The 24,313-nt window shown below is 45.0% G+C and overlaps 2 protein-coding genes across 4 annotated transcripts in view; one reads left to right on the top strand and one right to left on the bottom strand.

The window, feature by feature from the left end:
- TACO1 (translational activator of cytochrome c oxidase I) overlaps positions 1-24,313 on the bottom strand; it is a 742,329-nt gene that overhangs the window by 238,771 nt on the left and 479,245 nt on the right. The gene's annotated exons all lie outside the window — the stretch shown is intronic.
- Positions 1-24,313, top strand: part of TEX2 (testis expressed 2) — a 105,505-nt gene that overhangs the window by 25,445 nt on the left and 55,747 nt on the right. For 2 of the 3 annotated variants that reach the window (XM_082706640.1, XM_082706638.1), the window contains exon 2: positions 19,829-21,494. In XM_082706640.1, coding sequence (XP_082562766.1) covers positions 19,854-21,494 — 1,641 coding nt within the window. In that variant the 5' untranslated portion in view covers positions 19,829-19,853. Of the gene's footprint in view, positions 1-18,289; positions 18,494-19,828; positions 21,495-24,313 lie in introns of all 3 variants that reach the window. The other variant, XM_082706639.1, reaches the window with a different exon arrangement.

The raw sequence follows: 24,313 nt of genomic DNA, 5'->3' as shown, positions 1-24,313 counted from the left end.
GTCTTGGGTGAGATCTTGTTGGTAAGGCCCCGAGGCCTGGCGCGTGTAGAAGTTAATTATCAGAATCCCTCTGCTACATCCTCCCACGCCCAGATCGTGTCTCCCTTGGATCTCTGTGGGCCTTGGCCCTCCTTTCCTCCGGGAAATAATTCCTGCTGCTTTAGGTGACTGGGCGTGTATGCTCAGGACGTGAATGGTGTTCTTTACCATGGACATTTAAATGGCTCTCAAAGCTTTTGGAGGAAAAAACCCCTTGTATGATAACCGTAATACATTGTTTTAAATAAAAATAACTGCCAAACAAAGTCTTTTGAGAACAAGTAATAATATTTCCTTGATATACTTTACTCCGTCCTGTCCACGGGGAGAGAGCATCGTGGTTAATTATAACATTTCTATGCCATCGGTGCCCATAACTTCACTGAAGTTCATGAAGTGCTGTCCCATTTATCTTTTCTCCCAGCAATTTGAGGAGTGGGTTTTCACCATCACGACCCTCATTTGACAGCTCAGAAACTACAGTCCCAGCGAGGCTGCTCCCAAGCCAGAGCTCTTCCCAGTTAGCCTCAGCTGTCCCGGGCTATGCCTTTGGGTGTTGAGTTATTTCTGTGGGATTTTATGGTATTCTTAATTACACTTCGGTAGTCAGAAAATTCTGCTCCTGTTTTGGCATTTTCCTTTGGCGGAGAGTCCTCTCTGAGGACCCACATGAGCTGGAAGACAAAAGCCAACAACAGACTCAGCATCGTCACCTAGAAAGGGCAGGACACTGCTGTTAGGCAGTTGCTGGACCTATGAACAGAAGAACATCAAGATCACAACTTTATACCGTTTACCCCTTTGAGATGTCAGATGGAGGCCCAGTACAGCTGTCAGGTTTAGACTGCCTCCCAAATTAGATGAGGCAGTTTGGTTCTAGGCTGTGTACTCGTGTTTTTCTGGTGATGAAATGCTCCTTGTGTGTGTTTTCCCTGATTTGCCAAGAAACAGCTTTTTCTCTTGTTACTTTGTGCATCCAAGTTTGTGTATTTCACTTGCCCTTCATTTCTGCCTTCTCTCCTGCTTTGGGCCCTTAGACAGTGATGAAACAGACCTTCACAATGGGCAGCTGTGGAGGCCCTGGCTGGGGTCAACTCTGTACCTGGGGTCTGGATTTGCGGGGGGATAGGCTAAGCCCCAGGAGATGAGGCCACAGTTTCAGGGGCAAACAGTGCAGTCAGTTATATCAAAGGTCAAGAGCAGAATTCAGTCCAGTCGTGTCCTGTGCCCATGGAAGCAGGGACCCACCTCTCATTCTCCATCTGAAAGATCTGAAGTAGTTCACTGATTAACCTTGATGGAGGTAGGCCTGCCCCTGCCTTTCTAATGTAGGCACAGAGCCGGTCACCTCTTACAAAGGAGTTGTTGCCTCTAAGGTAGTGTCTTCTAACGTAGATGTAGACTGGGTTAACTAGTTACTGGTGCCGAGGAACAGCTGATAATGTGCCTGCAGCTGAGTTCCTGGGGATTTCATGATTTCATCACCCTTTCGTGTGTGTGTGTGTGTGTGTGTGTGTGTGTGTGTGTAAGTTAGTGAGTGAGTATACTGTGTGTGTGTGTGTGTGTGTGTGTGTGTGTGTGTGTGTGTGTAAGTTAGTAAGTGAGTGAGTATACTGCGTTTCTGATATTCCAAGGTGATTTAGACCGGTGAGTCTTTTTTTTTTTTTTTTAAATTAATTAATTTATTTATTTATTTGACAGAGAGAGAGAGAGAGATCACAAGTAGGCAGAGAGGCAGGCAGAGAGAGAGAGAGAGAGAGAGAGAGGAAAGCAGGCTCTCTGCTCAGCAGAGAGCCCGATGCGGGACTCGATCCCAGGACCCTGGGATCATGACCTGAGCCGAAGCAGCGGCTTAACCCACTGAGCCACCCAGGTGCCCCATATATCGGTGAGTCTTAATTCCATGGCAGGTATTGGGGCAAATGTGTGCACATACATAGGCTGTGATTACTGGGAAATTGTTTCAAATTCTTTGTCTTCTAATCCCCCCTTCTCAGTTATTACATGTCTTGAGATGGGGAGGGGTGGCTGTGTCATTGGCATGAATACATTCCCTAGGATTTTCTGGCACACCTCCGCTCTACCCAGTCCCCAAATGCACTTGCCCACTTACCCTTTGGTTACGAGGGACAGGAAGGTGCTCAGAGCTGGGTGGTAAGAGCCCACCACAGTGTGCTGGGTGGGGCTGATCTAGGCTGGTGGTTCCAACCTGACATCTGCAAAGGAGCCCATGGGAGCCAGGGAGCCATTTTCAGTATTTCAAAAGGCTTCAGACAAGCTATGCATTTACCCAGGACAAGGACACAAAAGCTACCCAAATCATCAAGTTTCTTTTCTTCTGTTTGGAATTGCCAAGTCTGTGTGGTTTCATGCTGATTCCAAGTGCTGATTGGCTGTGAGTTACATAAGAACTTTTGAGACAGGATTGGTCTGACTCTGGATATTGTTATTAGAGCTGGTATCAGGTCTCTTTCCCCAAACTGAATGTTCTTACTGCCTTTAGAATGGAGTTGACCTTGACTATCAAAGTTAAGCAACTGATTCTTTCTTGCTTACTTAGCAATGTTTATCATCCTTATACCTATGGCAGTGATTTGATTTCATAATGTTATTTAAAACCTTTATAGGGCGCTTGGGTAGCTCAGTCAGTTAAGCATCTGCCCTCAGCTCAGGTCATGATCCCAGAGTCCTGGGATCAAGTCTGTGTTGGGCTCCCTGCTCAGTGGGGCATCTGCTTCTCCCTCTCTCTCTGTCCCTTCCCCTGCTTGTGTGCACATATGCGCTCTCTCTCTCATGTGTGCGTGCATACACACACACGTGCTGTATCTCTCTCTCAAATAAATAAAAAATTAAAACCCTTTATAAGTATGGATTATTGGTTAAAATTTGGATCAGCATTGAAATGCAAAAGCAGTATATAGTATTAGCCCAATTACTACTAAACATCGTTTGTTAGAATCTTGGCCACAAATATGTGGCTAAAGTGCAGAAGGGACAGAAAAAAATGTTGGTAGGACTGCATATGTCATTCAGTGTCTTTATTTTATTTTATGTATTTTTTAAAAAAGATTTATTTTAGAGAGAGAGAGGATGCACGCACACACAAGTGTGGGGAGGGGAGAGGGAGAGCGAATCTCCCGGTGACTCCTGCTGAGTGAAGTGCCTGATGCTGGGCTTGATCCCATGACCCTGAGACCACGATCCTGAACCGAAATCAAGAGTCGGAAGCCCAAATGACTGAGCCACCCAAGGTGTGCCTGGTGCCTTCATTTTAAAAGCGATCCTTTTAACCAGCTCTACAGTAAAAGCAAAAAAGACAACTCACAGTAAAGCATCAACTATTAACCTTTTGTCTCTGTAGCCTCCTAGGATCCTGTTGGCTGCACTTTCTTTTTTTTCCATGCAAACCCTCCCAAGTTCTACTTTTTCATGTTGTGCTGTAATGTATAGACTTTTCCATATTTCTGCTTTGCCCCTATGTTTGTAATTCTTAATGGTCACAGCTGCTTGAACTAAAGCTGAAGTCAGCCAGGTGGGACAGTCTAGTTCAGGTGGTTAGAGAGGCTGGGGACAAGCTGTTTGATCCTTGAGAACGTGGTTGGGTGGGGTCAGCTCTGGCCCCATGGGCACGGATAAAAAGATGTGCTCGTGCGTGCTGCGGATAATGATAATTATAATTTCCATGTGCTAAATCATTTTCCCAGCAGCCCTTCTGAGGTGGGCACTGTTATCTCTGTTTTATTTGAATAATGAGGAGAAAGAGGCCTTTTGTGATAATTTGTCCAGAGTCACACGCTGGTCAGCAGTGCAGCTGGGGTCGGAGGCTGGGGCAGTGTAACACCAGCGTTTAAACTAGTAACCAGGTTTCTCAGACTTCAGAAGACTTCCCACCTTCTATCTTCCACATTCATGCTCGCCGCAAACACATCTGTTACCTGCATTAAAGTCACAGAGGCTTGATACTAGAATAAGCCGGAGCAAATGCCTCAGGTGAGCCCGAGCCCCAGGAAACCCCCCTCGGCATCAGAGCTTTGTTTGTCCTCCTTGGGGCAGAGTGGGGCAAACAGCCAGGCCACAGTCAGGCTTTTCTTTCACTCCATCCTGTAGTTGGCCTTGGAGTTTCTCAAACTTGACTCGGCACAACAATGACCGCACAAGGTCACCTGAAGTGTTTGTACCGTACTTTGTAGGGTAATCTTGGCTCTTGGTAGATTTTTGCCCTGACCTTAGAACTTAATCGCCACTGATGAGTGGCCACCAGATTCCTAGTTAGAAGTTATCTATGTGCCCTGCTCTATCCTCTGGACAAATTAAAAACGTTCCCATGTTCTCCCTTATGCCTTTTCCATGTCAATTCTTAGAAGTCATCGAAGCAGTTCTTTCGCTGCCTGGAGGGGCCAGAGAGGAGGTGTTTCCTCTGACTGCCGCCTGGCCCCTATGTGTCTGGGACTGGCGGTCCAATTCCTCTATTTTTCCAGGGTCTATTGAAGTTTTACACAGGAGTTAAAACAGATTCATGTCCTTGAGCTGGATTGGAGATTGGACTCCAGAAGTCCAATTGGGACAGGTGGGTGAGAAGTGTCTGGGTTTACACCCTGGGTTTCTGGTTTCCTATTCTCTAGAACTATCTTTTTCTGGAGTGTGTACAGGGGGGTCCTAGTTCTAGGGTCCTGGCATTATCTGAATTCAGAATGTGATTTTGTTTTGAGTTATGTTCTGTGTGGTCAAAAAGGTACATTTGTAGCACGGTGGCATTGTGGACTGCGTAAATTTTGTGGGCTTAGGAACCTCTTTCCCATGTATTTTCCTTCAGGATAGATGGATTTTAAATTTCACACAGTTGACTTACCGATGAACTTTTGAGACTCAGCCCGCTCTTGGGTGAGAACTCACTTACTATGATTACTTGTATGGCATAAATGTTGTAGAAGGTCAGCTGACAGGCCAGAGTTGTCTAGGAGGAAGGCCTGGGGCTCAGTTCAAGCATCACTAGCTTCATGGAGGACATTGCACTTGACGAGGCAGAGACAAGAGGGGAAGGCACTTGAAATACAGGGAGCTGCCTGAATGAAGGTGGGAGGGAGGATGGTTCTCACACGAGCCAGTGGCTCATCAGACCCCACCAGAATGTTGGGAACATGTTGGAGAGTAACTGAAAATAAGGTTGAGTAGATAGAAGGGACCAGGTTATGTTGGACCCTTAAAGCCAAAGAGATTAGATGAGACACAAGATAGGTCTTTGAGCAGAAGAGGGACATAATGAGAGCAGTGTTTAAAGAAGGCTAGCTGGGGTGCCTGGGTGGCTCAGTGGGTTAAGCCACTGCCTTTGGTTCAGGTCATGATCCTAGAGTCCCAGGGTCGAGTCCCACATCGGGCTCCCTGCTCAGAGGGGAGTCTGCTTCTCCTACTGACCCCTCTCCTCTCATGCTCTCTCTCTCAAATAAATAAAAAAATCTTAAAAAACAAAAAAGAAGAAGAAGAAGAAGAAGAAGAAAAAGAAGGCTAGCTGGGTTGCAGAATGCCATGTGGGCTGGATTCTGGGGATGAGGGATGAAACCAGAAAGAAACGTTGAGGTATGAGATGATGAAAGAACTCCATCAACAGGACTCGGGGAACAAAAGAGGCTTAGAGGATAAAGAAGAGGAGAACATTGGAGATGAACCACTGGGGTTGGAGCCTTGGTGGTTGGAAGATCAGGAGTTAGTGTGGGGTCAGGTTGGGTGGGCAGGAATGAGGGGACAGATGGGTCCATTTGGTTTAGAATTAGGGTTGGAGCCTTGGTGGTTGGAAGATCAGAAGTTAGTGTGGGGTCAGGTTGGGTGGGCAGGAATGAGGGGACAGATGGGTCCATTTGGTTTAGAATTAGGCCTCTTTAGACCTAGATAGGATCTCTGTGTGGGTGTAGATTAGAGAGGAACAGCTAGAATTTCTAGCCAAGGAATGGATTCGTGTATGTAGTTGGGTATGGGAGACAAGATGGCAACTCCTACCACGTTCCCAGTGAATTAGGGGCAAGGCCATCTGCTTAGAGGGAGAAAAGAGGGAGACAAAATGGGAGGCCTGGATGAGAGACAAGGCCTGATATCACACCAGTGGGGGATCTGACCAGGAAATCAGTGAGCTAATTCAGGAATTTCCTGGAAACAGCAATGTCTTAGCCCAGGTCTGCATGCTGTAGTCACCTCTGTAGCTGGGATCTGGAGCATCCCCCACCCCGCTCTCTCCCCCCACACCCTCCCTACCCAGGATGAAGATCCCTAGCAGTGGGAAGGACTTGTAGGCATGGGGGTGGGGATGTCTTGCAGGCGATAGATAGCGGTGTTAATGATTTAGACGGGGTAGTACAGATGGTGGTTTGATCTGACAATACAGATGGTGGTTTCGTCTTAAAAACTAGGCCAGCCCTTCTCTTACCTTGCTCTCTTCCCCCATTAAAAAAAAAAAAAAAAGCCAGGCAGAGTAGGAGGGGGATCATTTTTTGTGAGAGGGTATGGAATGTGTCCTGTAAGGATAGATGGGAACCTGGAGGAGGTATTGTTTGAATCCACAAGAGGGTGAAGCCTTCTGTCGCCACAGCACACGCGAGCACTGATTTTCTGTCTGCATCTCATTCTTCGTAGACTCGGCAGACTCTCCACCTAGGACCAGAAGAAGTGAGGGATGTTTCCACAGCTGGGCTAAGCAAGACAAGATCTAGAAGTATTTGTTAATCTGAGATGAATTGTTTCAATATTATTAGAAAAATATTTTGACTTAATTGCCTTAGGCACGTTAATCATTTCAAGCGTACTCTCATCCTTTTGCTTGACTTGGGCAATTGCCAAGAGTTTCTCTGGGCAAAATGAAAATGTTGGAACTCTAAGTAGGTTCTGTTCCATGAACATTGAATCATAGAACCATAGACGTACAGAATCTAGAGCTTTCTGGAAAGCTTTCTCGAAGACGAGGAGGGTCCCCTCAGTTTACAGTGAAGCAACCCAGGGTCAGGGAGGTGAAGTGGAGTAGCGCCACCACTGTCACTTGAGGGTCTTGGTCCCCCTCGGAGTTCCTGGCCCTGCCGCCTCATGGCTTCACTCGGTATGAATTTTCAGAGGCTGATTCTACTACCAGCTGAACAATTATCAAAATCTCACACTTGGGTAGAACTGTTGGGCTCGGTCTTATCACTGGGCTGCCGCCAGCTTCAGTCCTTCCCTGTTACATCCACAATGGTGGTTGCGTGGGATGGGGGGATTTTACCTGATGGGGCCTAGAGGCAAGTAGTCCTCCTCAGAGGGAACTGCAGTGTGGCCATTTGGCCATCCAGGACTGTGTCTCTACCAGGAACACAGTACCTCGTGACCTTGCAGGTCTTGAACATGGCCTTGGGTTTCTTGTCTTCTTCCCTTTTCTCATGGTCTGTCCTTCACAGAATGTACTCTCTACACTCACTGAGTCTTTGTGGTCAGCCTGTGAAATCTATAAGAGCCAGCTCTCCACTTTCTTCAAGTTACCTTCTCTTACTTTCACCCGTCTCTTCCTTTCTCTCTCTCTCTCTCTGAGATTTTTTCCATTTCTGAGGAATTGATCTGAAATACTTTCCTCACATGGAAAAGCTGAGCCATCCGTTGATATGAATGGATTCAGATATGTGAACTAGGTTTTCTAGTTTACAAATATGATTTGGAGGGGAAAAAATCCAATACTTTACTGTTTATTTTGACTAGAAAATACAGAGGAATGATTGTTCCTGACAGTCTGTTTTACTAAAGTTAAGAGTGTGATCCTTGTGTGGGCACCAGAGAACAATACGCATGTTACGTATACTATTGTCATCGTTTTCTGCAGTGATTTCGGAGAGTGATGTTCTTAAGCTGATGGAATGGGGAATACTTTCTTGGGAAGTGTAAAACCCAGAAACTGCAAATAAGAGATTGAGAGAGTCAACACCTCAAAATCCAAAACTTTGTATATTTCAAAATTAAAAGGCAGGCCAGAGATGGGAAGTGATATTTGCAATAGACAGTAGACAAAGTGGTAACTGTCCACGACTCATAAAGTAAATTAGAAAAACCCTTGAGCAAGAATGATGAATGACCAGTTGACAGAAGAAGGAAAACAGATGGGGAAAAGCTTGAAATGATTATCAAAGCATTGAGATGCCTTTTTACCATTGATCAGTTGGACGATAATTAAAAATAATGTTCAGTCTTGACCAAAGTTCAAGGTGGATACTTTATATGCTGCTGGTAGGAGAGTAAATTAGCAAATCGGGCAAATTTGCAAGACAGTTCCAGAATTGTCAATATGCACTTCCTTTGACCCATCAGTTCCACTTATAGAAATGTATCCTACAGATAGGCATGCCCTGGACACAAGATTTATCTTTTCAAGATAGCATTGCTTCTAATAGTGGAAATTTTAAAAAACCTCAAATTTCTATCAAAGGAATGAGTAATTGGATGATAGTGTATCTATATTACGTAAAGAAAATGTGTATGTGTGTATACTTATCAATTCACTATATAGGCGTTCGAAAAAGTTCAAGAAATAGTGAGGGTTGCCTGGATGGCTCAGTAACTTACACATCTGCCTTCGGCTCAGGTCATGATCTTGGGGTCCTGGGATGGAGCTCCGAATCGGCCTCCCTGACCTGCGGGGAGGCTGCTTCTCCCTTTCCTTCTGCCTACCCCCCACCCAACTCTCTGTCTCAAATAAATGAAATCTTAAAAAATAGTAGGTGAAAAACAAACTGCAAAGCAGTATGTGTAATATGATCTCATTTAAGACTAAGAAACAGCTTTATGTATTTGTGTGTATTTATAAATACAAAAGGACAGGGAGGAAGGGTACTTTTTTTTTTTTTTTTTTTAAGGAAAGATACATTCCAAGCAGTTGATTTGAGGGGAGCAGTTTTGGAAGGTTTTTACAATGAGTTTGAAACTGGTTTTTGTTGTTGTTGTTGTTGTTGTTGTTTGTATTTTTTTAACTGGAGTGAAATGTATAGATGCTATGTAACCCTATATTTTCACTTCTAAAACCTCATTTATTGAGGAAATAATCAGAGACAGTCAAAGGTTGCATATAGGATCATAATGCATTGTAGAGTTGTTTGTGATAGCAACAAATTCCAAGTAGTATCTTGTGTTGAAACAGTTATGTTATGGAATAGTCAAAACTATTTAAAATCATGTGTAGAAGAATATCTTGTTGACTTGAGGAAATACTTAAAAGCACAGTTAACATCTAGGGAATGCTTGCTTTGTACCAAAGACCATGCTCAGTGCTTTATATAAATTGTTCTATTTAATCTGAAGTCTTTTACCATTCCCATTTTAGAGATGGAGAAACAGAGGCTTGGCTAGTGTAAATAACTCGCCTGAGGGTCAGACTCCTCCCAGGCTGGTGGAACTGAAGCCAAAGGCCTCACTGATACCCATATGCTAGATCACTTCACTGTGTAATCTTGTGTATAAAAACATTGCAGGCATTCATATGGTGTGACTCATTTTATAAAAATGAATCTTTCTGTGCCTTAGTTTTCTTTTGGGTAACTTATGGGAGATGGGCTAGTGCAATTTTATATTGCAGAGATCATGATTTCATTTTAAAGATTGACATCCATTTACATGTAATTTTTTTTCCAGATTATGAAAATATTTGGAAATACTTAGATCTAGAAAATAAAAATTACTGATAAGCTCAACTGACAGTGCTGCCCGCCTCCCTCTGGTTTTGGCTGGTGTATGTGTGGAATGAACCTTACTATTTTTTTAAGATTTATTTAATTTATTTATTAGAGCACATGCAAGCAGAGGGAGGAACAGAGGGAGAGGGACAAGCTTAGGCTCCATCTTACAGCCTTGAGATCATGACCTGAGCTGAAATCAAGAGTCGGACGCCTAATCGACTAAGCCACCCAGGTGTCCCTGGAAAGAACATTATTGAGGAATGTACTGCAAAATTCGTTTCTAAAAAGTTCTTACCAATTTTGTTCCAACCATTAGTGCAATAGTGGGTTTATATCAATGTGCCCTTGACAACATCATACATTATATTTTAATGATGGGATGTTGGCATTTGATGACCCAGATTGTTTCACTGATTTGTTTCCCAGCTGATATTTTTAGTAAGTTGAACTTTTTTTGTTTGTGTATTGGCCTTTTGAACTTTTGGGTGAATTGCCTGTTTATGTTATCTATTGATGATGTATCAGGAATTATCTATTGATGATACCTGCCTAAACTTGATCATTTAAGACTTAAGAAAGACTATCAGGAAGTCCTTATAAGGGGAAGTTTCAATCTCAGGTAGAATGCATTTTTCTTACAAGGATGAATTGGTGGTCTATGGTTAAAACGTGATTTCTTAACCACTTGGGATTTATTTGACTTTAAAATTTAAGAAATGAGGGGCGCTTGGGTGGCTCAGTCGGTTAAGCATCTGCTTTTGGCTCAGGTTATGATCCTGGGTTCCTGGGATCGAGCCCCTTGGCCGGCTCCCTGCTCAGTGGGGAGTCTGCTTCTCCCTCTGCCTCTGCCTCCTCCCTGCTCCTGCTCTCTCTTGCTCTCATGCTCTCTCAAATAAATAAAATCTTAAAAAAAATAATAATAAAAATAAAATTTAAGGAATGATTGGTGAAAGGTACACGGCATTTCTTTGTACTACTTTTGCAACTTACTGCAAGCCTCTGATTATTTCAAAATAAAGTTTTAAAAAGTTCAGGTTATGGTAAAAGTCAGGGTCCCTCCTGTTAGTACTTGTTGAAGGCCTTGATCATTCTGACTGGTAGAGCTGGTGGGTGTGGGAGGCAGCAACATTTGACAACAGATCCAACGCCAAACAAGGGCAAGGAACACTGCCTTTTTTGTTTTTGTTTTTTGTAACTTGAAAATAATTTCAAAATTTAAAATGGTTGCAAAAAAAAAAACTGAATAAGGAGCACTATGTACTCTTTCCCAGATGTGCCTTTTGTTAACATTTGACCCCGTGAACATCAGCAGTTGAAACAGCTGAACCATGTTTATGTGGTGACCACAGCCACTAACCACTCTTCTTACCCTCCTTACAGATTTCTAACACTGGTCTCCTGGGTTCCAGGCAGGAACTCACCTGAGCAAAAGCATCTACACCCAGTTTTCAGATATCTTAAGAACCTACAGGGGTTCTGTTTCCTAAGATTTAAATATAAATCCAAATACTTTAAAAGCTTTCAACAGTTGATTCCCTGCTCCTCAACTCGGATGTTAACCTTCCTCCCCTGCCCCCCAGCAGAGCCCCTCAGCTCTAGCTAACCCAGCTGTTTAGCCGCTTCTTTTTTTTTTAAGATTTTATTTATTTATTTGACAGAGAGAGATCACAGTAGGAGAGAGGAAGGGAAGAGATCACAGAGACAGGCCCCCTGCTGAGCAGAGAGCCTGATGTGGGACTCGATCCCAGGACCCTGAGATCATGACCTGAGCCGAAGGCAGCGGCTTAACCCACTGAGCCACCCAGGCGCCCCATGTTTAGCCGCTTCTTGTTTCCGACTTGTTCCCATCTCAGGGGCTAAGGTTTCACATCTGCAATTTTCTTTTCATGTCTAGGCCATAGACCTGATTTTTCTGCTTAAAAAGAAAATTCATTTCCAGACTTCTTTACTTGATTAGCACCAACTGATCTGGGCCTACCTGTTCTAAGTTTCTGTTTTACTTGAGGGTCTTTTTGCTTTCACGTAGATGTCCTACACGATTCCATCTGTTGGCTCCTTGAGTTCCCCTCTGTGGATAGCAGCGGTGTTATCCTCTTTCCGCCTCCATAGGCCTCATGTGGTTGTGCTGGAGGCATCACCTGGTTTTGAAGGAGTTCTTATGAACTGAACTTGGATTCCATTATCGGAACCAGCTAGCAGTCTATAAAGCAAAATCCTAACTGTGTCGCTGCATTTGAATACCTTTTTCCTCCCAGGTGGGCCTTCTCTGGGGCAGGTGAAAAGGTCCAGGCATTGGCGAAGAGGGTGGCGTAAGAGGATGGCGAAGAGGGTGACCACAGTAAGCCTGTGGTCGAGGCGCAGGACCCTGCTGGGTTGGAAGAGACTTTGGGGTGTGCGTCTTAGAACCTGAAAACTAATGGGAAAGGCGTTCTGAGTTTCTGACAGTCAGAGTGCCTTGGGAAGGCTCCCTGTGCTGAAAGTACTTTCTTTCCTCTTTCATTTCTTTTTTTAGATGAAACTTAAGGCCAGAGCTAGTTCATTATCTATAATGTCAATATTGATTTTTGTTTGCGAGGTGGAGTATTAACAGATTAGAATGGCTGGCCATTCTCAGCTGCTTCATTGAATTTCAATGAATCAAGAGACAGCTATTCGGGTGCACTTGAAATTTTTAGACTAAGTCAGACCTTCCTGTGATGGTTGGTTTGACCAGATTCAGCTGTTTTCTCTGCACCATCAAGGCAGAAAAATAGTCTTAAGGCCTCTTCCCTACTTTTTATAAAACCAAATCCTATTTTTAAAAAAGCACAGATAAGGGGTATTAAGCCATCCTCCGCCACACAATGCAGCTTGCCTCTTTTCCCCTTCCAGGAGAAGTTTTTGAATTAAAAGTATTGACTGACACAGCCCAGGCTAGCAGACGGTACTCACACATCATACGTCCAAGTGCAGGCTTGTTCAGAGGCAGCAAATATCCAACAGGCTGAATCTTACAAAGACAAAGCATTTTAATAATGATCTTGAAGGATTAGTGATGCTTCTGAAAAATGAGGCATATTCCAGACAGGCTTGCTTCCTAAGATCTGCTCTATTACTGTGCCCATGTTATCTGGAGACTAGCTGAGTTTTTAATCAAAATTGTTCTTTTTGGGACCCCTGGGTGTCTCAGTCGGTTAAGCGTCTGCCTTCAGCTCAAGTTATGATCCCAGAATCTGGGGATTGAGCCCCACATTGGGCTCCCTGCTCAGCAGGGAGCCTGCTTCTCCCTCTCCCTCTGCTGATCCCCTTGCTTGTGCTCTCTCTCTCTCTCTCTCAAAAAAATAAATAAAATCTTTTTAAAAATTGTTTTCTTCCTTGCTTCCCTCCTCCTCTTTTTCCCTCCTCCAGTGCTTTCTCTAATCTAGTATATGATTTAGAAATTAATAGTAATGATAATAATAATGGTCACATCATTTTTTAAAAAGACTTATTATTTGAGAGAGAGAGAGAGAGAGTGTATGTGTGCGCGTGCGTGTGCGCATGTGAATGGGGGCAGGGACACAGGGAGAGAGAGAGAGAATCCCAAGCAGACTCCTTGCTGACCTTGGGGCCTGATGGGGCTCAGTCTCAGGAGCCTGAGATCATGATCTGAGCCGAAATCCAGAGTTGGACTCTCAACTGACTGAGCCACCCAGGCACCCCTCGCTATTTGTTTTAATGTGGAAGGACCAAGTAGATGAATTGCTGGTCAGTGAGTGACCTGGAAGGAACTGTGTTCTCTTTTTATGGCCCTGTAGGATGCCAGGATTAAATTGTTTCAAAGACAGCTAGAAGTAAGAAGGACAATTTTTATTAGAAAATTAGCTCCCCGCCCCGAAAAAAAAATCACCAGAATTCAGGAAGGTTATTACATCTGAGTTAATAAATGCCAACATTGAGTCTTGAAATAGCTTTTCATTTTTCATTATATAGTCTGATTTATTGTTGATTGGTTTTTCATGGCCTAATTAATGCTGATAACCTTTTTGAGTGACTAGAAATAAAATAAATTTCATGGATGTTTCATATCCTAACCTTGACTTTACTGTTTGAGAGCCTCCTGGACTTCACGACGGGGAGGGCAGTTGGCTCCTGGCTTCCTGTTTAAGGTCTTTGTTTTTTATGAGTTCAGGTTAGATGGGAGCTGAGCCATTGATTTATTCCTTGTTTTAGACTGGATAGAATCGAATCCAGCATAAATGCTAGGGAGAGAAGCCCTCCTTTGAAGCTTTCTCAGTCTTATTTATTCATTTTTGTTTTTAATTTATTTGACAGACAGAGATCTACAAGTAGGCAGAGAGGCAGGCAGAGAGAGAGGAAGGAAAGCAGGCTCCTCTGCTGAGCAGGGAGCCAGATGCCAGGCTCGATCCCAGGACCCTGAGATCATGACCTGAGCCAAAAGCAGAGGCTTTAACCCACTGAGCCACCCAGGCGCCCCTTATTTATTTAGAGAGTGAGTACAAGCCTGTGCCTAAGGAGGGGGAGAGGCAGACAGAGAGGGAGAGAGAATCTTAAGCAGGCTCCTCTCTCTCAGTGCGGGCGGAGCCCTATCTGGGGTTCGATCTCACAACCCTGAGATCATGACCTGAGCCAAAATCAAGTGTCAGATGCTTAATGGTCTGAGGCACCCAGACACCCCTTATTTATTTATAGAGAGAGGAGGCTTTCTCAGTCTTAATGAGAACAGTGACCATCTTTACAAGGCATAGGAACTTTAAAGGAGAATTGCAGTCAGGATCTTAGGAAAGACAGGTCAAGCAGAACAGTTTGAAATGTCCTTTTTCCCTGAAACATACCCAACCAAGGCTAAGGTTCAGGGAGCATTGGGTTCTAAATAGCTTTTTTTTGTTTTTACTTCCCAGAAGTATGGGAGCATAAATACAATTGCATTTGTTACCTTAGAATGTAACCACATGGTAAAAGCTGAAGAACAGTATGAACTTTATGAGTAGAATTGTTTTCATTGGCATGATAAGGAGTTCCAAGTATTTTAGTATTTCATTGTAAAGTTTTGAATATTTTTAAAAATATTTTTTAGTTTGAATTTATGCCAAAACATACACAGCGTAAAATTTACTGTCTTCACTGTTTTTGGGTGAGTGATGTTAAGTATATCCCCCTTGTTATGCAAGCAAGCTCCAGAACTTTTTTATCATACGAAACTGAAAACCTGTACCCACTAAACAGCAACTCCCCATTTCCCTCTCCCCCAGCCCCTAGTAACTGCCATTCTGTGTTCTTTTTATTGGAATTTGTCTACTCGAGGTACCTCAGGTAAGTGGAATCATTCGGTATTTGTCTTTCTGTGACTGGTGTACTTTGCTTAGTGTGATGTCCTCAAAGTTCTCAGAGCTAAGGGGGCCTGTTGGTCTGTCGTTCACTTGCTGCTGAGTGGATGTAGCCTTCTTGGGTTCTAGTTCATTGTGGTAAGTTCTTCAGTTAGTGCTCTACCTCGGTCAGCCTGGAACTTCGATTTCTGCTCAGGAGATCGTGAAAATGAAAGCTCCAGTTTGCCAGGAATCATCCAGTGCTCTAAGGGCTAACCTGGCTTCTCCAGAGCTCTTCTCTGGGTTCCCGTGGGCCTTAGCCTCAGCCTGGTTTTTCCTTTCCCAATTGTTAAAGCTTGAGTGCTTCTAGAAGATTCTTTTTTCTTTTTAATAGCAAATTCAGTGTTAATTGTTTGCAGCAGAATGGTGAGCCTGATGATAGGCCTTGCCTTCCTAGACACCAGACCTCTAGCTTCAGTTTATCAATGTTGTTTCTGCTACCCCCCTCCGTTCTGGGGCTGGATGTGGTTAATCTTTAGCCCCATTTTGCTCACAACCAAATCAGACTTTTGTTCAGACTCACCTCTGGCAGGAAATCCTCCTCTTTGGCAACATGAGCTAGAGGCCCTCCCCTCGTAGGACTCAGAAGTCAGGGTCAGAGCCCAGAGTCCTGTGATCTGCTGATGGCTTTGGATGAAGGAGACCTGTTGGGAAAGAAATTTCCTTTCTGGCCTTATACTTCCTGAGGGCTTGATAAGGTTGTCTCCTTTTCTGGAGCCCGGTTATAATTGAGTTGAAGTAGTGGGCAGGAGCTAGTTATTTTTTAAGATCCTGGATTGTCAGGTGGATGATGAGATGACTTTTAATTTCTCTGCACAGCTGGTCACAGGCTGGTGGCTGCAAACTGAGCTTTTAGCTCCTGGGAGAGCTGTCCCTAAACGTCGGTGAAGGAGCGCAGAGGGCGGGTACCAAGTCCAAGACAAAGCAGTCATAAAGAACGTGTGTGACATGCCCGAGGAGGCAGCCTGCTGTGGTGAAAAGGGCATCAGGACATCAGTGTCAAAAAGCCGTGTCTAACTGTCTCTCCCTTCCCCCCTCTGAGTCAGTGCCATGGCCTTGGACAAACCACGTTATCTTCCTGGGCAGCAGTCAGGTGCTCTTTTCTCTTGACCTTGGTCGTCCTGCAGGGCTGTGACTGAGAGGGTCTGTTTTGCAGGCTCCAGCAGCCAGCCATTGGGAGGACCGAGCGGAGGCAGTGACCACTTGAAGGGTTGTCCGGAACCCAAACCATTGTCTCTGATTCCACGACATTCCATTACCCAGCAATGTTGGTCCTAGAAGCAGCTTTTCTTCGGTCTCATCTCCTCATTTTGCAGATGAGCAAACAGGGCCCCAAGATTTTCTTGTGTTTAAACAGTAGTAGTGCTGCTGTGGCCTCACAGGGCTTGTTTTATCCATATTTTATCAGGTGAAACTGAAAAGAACCGATAAAATACAAACATAAAAATAAGCATTGAAAAAACCCACAAATTGGGCGCCTGGGTGGCTCAGTGGGTTAAGCCGCTGCCTTCGGCTCAGGTCATGATCTCAGGGTCCTGAGATCGAGTCCCGCATCGGGCTCTCTGCTCTGCAGGGAGCCTGCTTCCCTCTCTCTCTCTCTCTCTGCCTGCCTCTCCATCTACTTGTGATTTCTCTCTGTCAAATAAATAAATAAAATCTTTAAAAAAAAAGAAAAAAGAAAAAGAAAAAACCCACAAACTGGTGAAATAGAGCCAAGGCTTTGGTCAGCAGGGATGTGGGGGAGTTTACATTGGGTCCCTGAGGCTACCACCTGAGCCTTGGAGAAAGACACTGGGGGGTAAGCCAGATTGCCCGCCCTTAGTGGGCTTCCTGGCAGCCAGCTCTGCATGGGGTCCAGCTTGGGCCCTATTGGCTGACACAGGCCGTGAGATAGTCTGATCAGAGATGAGCAGAGGCGCTTTCAAGTCGCAAGTCAGGGGACCTGACCGTGTGGAGGAGGACTGGGCAAGTAGGCCCCTGGGGGTGGCCCTTCCTGTGCAGGTGCTTGCTCATGGTACCACAGGCTCCTGGATACACTGTTCTCTCCCTTTGGCTGCTGCCTGGCCCTGACTTTGCCCGCGGATTCCCAGGCATCCTCGACTACACTAAGGCCTCTCTCCACTCTTGCCTTGCTCCCAGAGGACTGACTCACACTGTTCAGCACCCAAGTCAGGCTCTGTCTTTACCCCTGTGCCCACAGTCATTTTAACATGTAGCCATTGCTGCCGAGGACGCAGACTCCGAGCAGCAGAGCCTTACAGGTCATCCTTTATGTTATTAAAGCAATTTAAAGATTTTATTTATTTATTTGAGAGAGAGAGAGAGAGAATGAGCAGGAGGAGGAGAGGGAGAGAGAATTTCAAGCAGACCCTTCACTGAGTGGGGAGCCCAACAGAGAGTTCGATCTCACGACCCTGAGATCACAAACTGAGTCGAAGTGTAGGATGCTTAACCGATTGAGCCACCCAGGTGCCCCATTATTAAAGCAATTTCAGTGAAGCTTATCTTTCAACCTACTGAGAATTATCAAGTATCAAACTTTTCAAATTACCTCTATAATTTTCTTCTTAAATTACTCTTATAAAACTAGGTGACAGTTAAATAAGAAGAAAACGTGTGTTGGGCTTGTTATTTTTCTCCTTACTAAGCTTACAAACCTGTTGGTTTAAAGATAACCGGAGAGGATTGTTCTGGACCTGAGGCGTGTGTTTTCAACTTGCCATCAGCTCCTGGATTTAAATTGCTTTCTCTGTCCATAAAGATCATTTTCTTTTCCTGAATCTCTTGGGGATAGGAGAACCTGAGGGTCGTGGTAAGCATGGACAAAACTCGGTTGGAAAGTTTCTATGAATGTAATTTCTCTTAAGCATTGATGCTAAAAATGTGTAGTTTCAGATGTGTCCATGTTGCGACTGTGCTCTTGAATGGCCGTTCTTGTCATCATTAGGGTATTTTCTGTTCTCATGACACAGGATCACTGCCCCCCACCCCCCCCACCATGGATTTACTTTTTCTTTCGTTGGTAGTATCAGGTGCCCGCATTTTGCACATGAATATTTGACAGAAGACTCAAATATAGGAGTTCTTCAAACTAAAGAAACACAACACGCAACGTGACATTGATCGTCTATCCTAGATTATTTGTCGAAGTGTGTTATGTTGGGTTGTATTCAACCATCTTTAATCGTGTAGGACTTTAGATTTGGAAAGAACTCTTGATCCTCCATTTTACAGATGAAGATTCTGAGAACCAGAGAAGTTGTGGCTTGTTCCGGGTCCCACAGAGTCAGCTGCAAAAGGAGCAGGTCCCAGGAGCCCTATTTGTGTGCCCGCATGTATATACCAGCAGCCCCCAGGGCTGCCCTTCCGCTCCCCATGATGCCGCTCTTGTGCTGCTGGTCTCCCACTGCTCCCCAGCGCCCGCCCACCCTCCTGGAGGTAAAGGCCCATCTGGCAGAACACATCAAGCCCATGCTCATCTTTACACCTTTTCGCTTCTTTCTGATCATGCTCCTTCCGCCACAACCTGTCCATCCACTCATAATTTTAATTTATTAAAATTTTAAGTAGGTTCCATGCCCCGTGTGGGGCCTGAACTCACAGCCCTGAGATTCAGAGTCACATGCACAGGCAGCCAGGCGCCCCATACCCATCCGAAAAGGCTGAGCAGGTGAGCTACTTCCCACACTGCTCTTACCCTCCTCAGAACATGTGAGGTTCATTCCTCAAGTGTGTTTTAGCTCCTTTGATATGGTCTCTTTCCGGATTGTGGTGTTAATTTGCATTTTGTAGGCTCTGTCATGGTGAGTGGTGTCCAGGAAACAGGCCTTTAACGAATAGGGGGAGAGGTAATGAATGTACTAGATACCACAGGGTCAGCTTGGTGTCTTCTGTTGTGCCGCACAGCTTTTCAAGTGTCTGTCTTCTTCCCAGCTGGCTGCTGAGCTCCAGAAGGGCAGAAAGCATAGCTCCCATGTTTTTCACTGCAGCTCTTAACAGAGTTCTTGGTTGGTGGTAGATTATAGCATTGAGACTTAACTTTTCTGCCCTCTGAATCTTGGATTTAGTTTAAAATACATTTCCTTTGTCCTGAAGCTCCAGAATCTGACCTTGTCTTCATGGCTACCCAAGTACTCTGCCATCTGGGGAACAAAGAAGCCAACAGTTGATCGCAATCCATTTAGAGATTTCCCTTTCCACCCTTGGAGACTTGGCTGCTCCTTTGCCGTGGCAAGATAGTATGAGTCCTGGTGGGAGAAGCAAGCCAAATAATTGTTAGGATTGCTGGGAAAATAGCAATGGAAGCAATGATCCTCCTGGGTTGGCTTTTTATAGCTAGAAAACAGTGGTGACATTTTTGTTCCAAGATCATCAAAATCCCCAGGCTGCTGCTTTCTAGCCTGTTGGCTTTCTGAAATGACTCTGGTGACATCTATTGTGCAGGTATTTCAAGGGTTGAGATAGGGAAAGGCTGGTAGAAATGAGCCAGTTAGGAGGGAGGAAACAATTATTCAGCTGTTGTGAAGTCAGACAGATCGCAGGGCCTCTGTAATACCGGTTTGTAGCTTGCTCATAAAAGAGAATGCCTAACTGGGATTTATCTGGTGAAAATTAAACCATCAAACCCGCTCGGGTGAAAAAGAGTGGCCATCTGCCAAGTAAAATCATAATCACCATTTGGAAGGGAGCTTCATCTGCGCTCCTGTGTGCACACGACAGCCCCTCCTTGGAGAAACGGCTCCCTGACTTCTGGTTTCCTTGCTGTTTCCACAGAGCCTGAGCCCTCGTGAAGCCGGCGATGACAAGTCTGAATGGTCGCCATGCCGAGAAGACCACTGACATGCCAAAACCATCTGCCCCCAGAGTGCACGTGCAGAGGTCCGTGTCCCGAGACACTATCGCCATTCACTTCTCGGCGTCCGGCGAGGAGGAGGAGGAAGAGGAGGAGGAGTTCAGGGAGTACCTTGAGGAGGGGCTGGACGACCAAAGCATTGTGACGGCGCTCGAAGCCAAGGAAGACCTTTACCTTGAAACCCAGGGTGGCCATGACTCCACTGGCCCTGCCGGCCAGCCCATCGTGGCAGATGGCCTGTGCGTGTCCCCTGCCATTCTGCCCGTCTCCGAGAACACGGTAAAGCTGTTGGAGACCCCTGCTCCGGCAGTGCAAGTATTAAGCACAGTGCCATCGGCTCTGTCCCCAGGGTCGTCTTCGTTGGGGCCCTTAGCTAGCTCTCCCAGTGTGTCTTCCCTTTCCGAGCAGAAAATCAGCTCTTCCTCCCCATTGTCCTCTCCTTCCAAGTCTCCTAGCCTGTCCTCCAGTGCCTCGTCCTCCACCCTGTCCGGTACCAGACGCTTCATGAGCCACGCGAAGTCCCAGTCAACCGAGGTGGAGCCAAAAGAATTCCCACAGCCCTCGAGGCGCAGGCACTTGGTGAAGACTTTAGTGAAGTCTCTGTCCACAGACACCTCCCGGCAGGAGTCAGACGCCGTGTCCTATAAGCCCCCTGACTCCAAGCTCAACCTGCCCCTGTTCAAGCCGTTCACACAGCCACGAAACACAGGCGGAGACTCCAAAACCGCCCCCTCTTCCCCGCTGACTTCTCCCTCCGATACGCGCTCCTTTTTCAAAGTGCCCGAGATGGAGGCTAAAATCGAGGACACGAAGCGACGCCTTTCAGAAGTCATCTATGAGCCTTTTCAGCTCCTCAGTAAAATTATGGGGGAAGAAAGTGGCAGCCACAGGCCCAAAGCCTTATCTTCAAGTGCTTCGGAACTCTCCAATCTGTCCAGCCTGAACGGTCACCTGGAAAGCAGTAACAACTACAGCATCAAGGAGGAGGACGGTGACTCAGAGGGGGACGGCTGCGGCAGTGACCCCAGCGCCCCCACGGGTGACCACCCCAGGGCCTCCAGTGAGCCCCCAAGAGAGGCGGAGCCCAAGAGTAGTTCCCAGGGGGGCGGCCTGAAGGACTTAGGCCTGAAGACGAGCTCACTAGTTCTTGAGAAATGTTCCTTGTCTGCCTTAGTGAGCAAGGAAGATGAGGAGTTCTGCGAGCTGTACTCAGAGGACTTCGATTTGGAAGCAGAGGCCGAGAGCACAGTCGACAAGCTCCCGGAGAGCCCTCTCAAGCCTGCGGTGCTGGCGGGGGACGGTCCGGCCCTTGACAGTGAGGACGAGGCCCAGTCGGCCGTGCAGCACCCGGAGTTACCCGTGAAGACACTGGGCTTCTTTATAATGTGCGTGTATGGGTACCTCGTCCTCCCTTTGCCCCATTACGTGAACGGACTCCTCCTGGGAATTGGTCTTGGATTCATGACTGCGGTTTGCATGATTTGGTTTTTTACACCACCAAGTGCTCATAAATATCACAGGTTACATAAAAACCGACAACACTGGAACACGAGGTCTCTGGATATCCAAGAACCGGAAATGCTAAAGGTGAGTCCCTGCCGTGGCGGAGTGCACATGCTCTCTCCGGGATGGCCGGAGTTTAGATCCAGCTTCGTTTTTCTAGTCGATGGTCACGGGTTTTCACACAAGCTGTGTGTCTTAGGCTTTGGGGTCTCTCTTCGTTCTCCGGGCATGCGAGAGACTTCTCTGGTAAACCTCATTCTAGATCCGGTGCTAGCAGCTCAGTGAGCTTCTCAAGATCTCTGTTGCACTGGAGAGCAGCATTTGCATGCGGTTCGTATTTCGGTCTCTCTCGAAATTTCCTGGGATTTGCGACTTGCTGAGGATTTGTTATAGCTGAGTCTGCCAGGATTGCATATTCTTGACACCCTGGAGAAGGGTTCGGCACTCCTGGAATGCCAGCAAAGGAAAGGAGGAAGAGAAGGCAAGTCGATGTCCGTGGTTGGCCGCTACGGGCACACCTCTTGCCTTCGTGCACAGTGAGATGCGGGCTGGAGAAGGGACCTCACATCTCCAGGCTGTGGCGGTCTCGGGATCTGGGCCCCCTGACGGCTACTCGGGTGATCCGTTAGGGTGCGGGAAGAAAATAGGAGAACTTCCATTCACACTTGTTTTTGTATATTTAAAAAGCTGCTGTGTTTTTTGTATGTTCCAAAATATATAAGCGATAAACATACAGTTGTAGCCTATATAGCTTGTAAGTCATAGGCTCATATACGCTTTTATATATATATATTTTTTTTTAATTGTGGTGAGATACAAATGGCATACAATTTACCATCTTAACCATTGTACGTGTACAGTTCAGTGGCATTAAGTACATCCCCATTCTTATGGCCTCATCACCACCATCTGTCCCCGTAGCTCTTTTCATCTTGTACCCCAGAAGCCGTCTACCGTATTAAACGGTAACTCCTCATTTCTTCCCTCCCTCCCGGCCTTAGCAAACCATAGTTCCACTTGGTCCTTTAGATTCTGTCATATGAGTAAAATCAGACAGTATTTGTCCCTTGGGGCCTGGCTTATTTTACTTAGCGTAATCACAATTAGTCAGAATTTGCTTTTAAGACCAAATACCATTCGGTTGTGTGCATGTACTCCCATTTTCCTTATCCATTCATCCAGCAGCGGACACTTGGGTTGTTTCCCCGTTTTAGTTATGCTGAATAATGCTGTGACCGTGGGTGTATAGATGGCTCTTTGAGCTCTTGTTTTCAGTTCTTTTGGGTACACACCCCAAAGTGGGACTGTTGGATCTGATGGTAATTCTGTTTCAGATTTTTCGAGGAGCTGCCGTCCTGCTTTCCACAGCGGCTGTACCATTTCACCTTCCTACCCGCAGAGCACAGGGTTCTAATTTCTTCATAGCCTTGCCAGCGCTTTTTTGGCGGGTTTGTTAGTTTGTAGTATTTTGGTAGTTCAAAGCTGGTTTCATTTCTCTGTTAATAGGTTTTTTTCTCCCCTCTGTTTAAATAAGAATGCTTTAAAAAATGGCAGCCTGTCTTTCTACTGCAAAAAAAAAAAAAAAAGAAAGAAAGAAAAAAGAAAAGAAAACCAAAAAACAAAAGCAAAAAAGCAAAACAAGGGGAGGAAGAAAGCTAAGGGTCCAAAACATTGTTTGTTTTCTAGTTTCATAAACTTTTTATCTTATTCAAAGTAAATACACAGACAATATTTTAAAAACATAGGAAACCCAAAGAAAAAATTTATTTATTTTTAATCACATTAGTGGGAAGGGGTTAACAATTTTGTTATATATCCTGGTTTTGTTCTTTTTTTAAATTTCTGCAAGTATATATACACCACACGTGTGCATACTCACTCTTTTTTTGTTTTGACTTAATGAATCATGTATTTGATTTTTTTCTTTTTTCTTTCTCATGGCAATATGAGACTTCTTTTTAAGAGAAGCTGGTGCTGAGTCTTGAGGATGTGACACACATCAGCTTAGTATTAATATATGAAGCGGAGTAGGAGGGACTCATTATGGTTGCTGTGTTTTTCATAGGGTGATGCTATGACTACCTGAGTTACATGCCCTCGAAGTCAGTTACTGTAACTTTAGCAAAGAAAATGGTACTTCTATATTACTCCAGTGCCTAACGATGATGACATTCGCTTTAAACTGGTTCGAGCACGTGACTTGTTTAGGAGGGCTTCATTATTATTGAGGAAAAGTTATATTTTAGCGGGAAGTCTTTTGTTTTGGTATACAGGGCTGTTTTTAGAGGCGTGATTAAATACTTACTTTATTTTAAAAAAGGAACACTACTACAGATTAGAAGGGTAGGTTGTGTATTGTAAGGCAAAGATTTCAAATGCAAATGTTCTTTGGGCTTAATTTTACTGAGTTGGAGATCATACTCTTGGGAACCGTTTAAAAAGTATGACACTCTAAAACATTTAGCAGTGTTGACATTACATTTAGGACTCAGATGGTGTAATAAGAAAAGGAAAGAGTAGTGGAGTCTTACTTCGAGCATCTGTTTTCTTACATTTTCTCATTGGACATTGTGCTTTATTTTTTGTAAGAGGTAGGATAACACTAGCTATTACAACAAATGAGAAGTTGTTTCTTGCCTGTGGAAGAGTCCTGTTTGGATATTCCTGGTGGGTTGGTGGCCATCCCTAGGTGTTGATTCAGGGGCCCAAGCTCCTTCCATCTTGTGGCTCAGCTAACTTTCTTAAAAGGCCAGATAGTAAATATTTTATGCTTGTGGGTCATATAGTTTCTGTTGCAATCACTTAACTCTTCTTTTTTTAAATCACTTACCTCTTTATTGTAGCAGGAAAACAGCCACAGACAATGTGTAAATAAATGGGTGTGGCCCTGTTCCAATAAAACT

The sequence above is a fragment of the Mustela nivalis genome, assembly GCF_964662115.1.
Source record: "Mustela nivalis genome assembly, chromosome: 17".
Lineage (NCBI taxonomy): Eukaryota > Metazoa > Chordata > Mammalia > Carnivora > Mustelidae > Mustela > Mustela nivalis.
The sequence above is the reverse complement of the archived record's forward strand: the minus strand, read 5'-3'. Positions and strand labels throughout refer to the sequence as shown.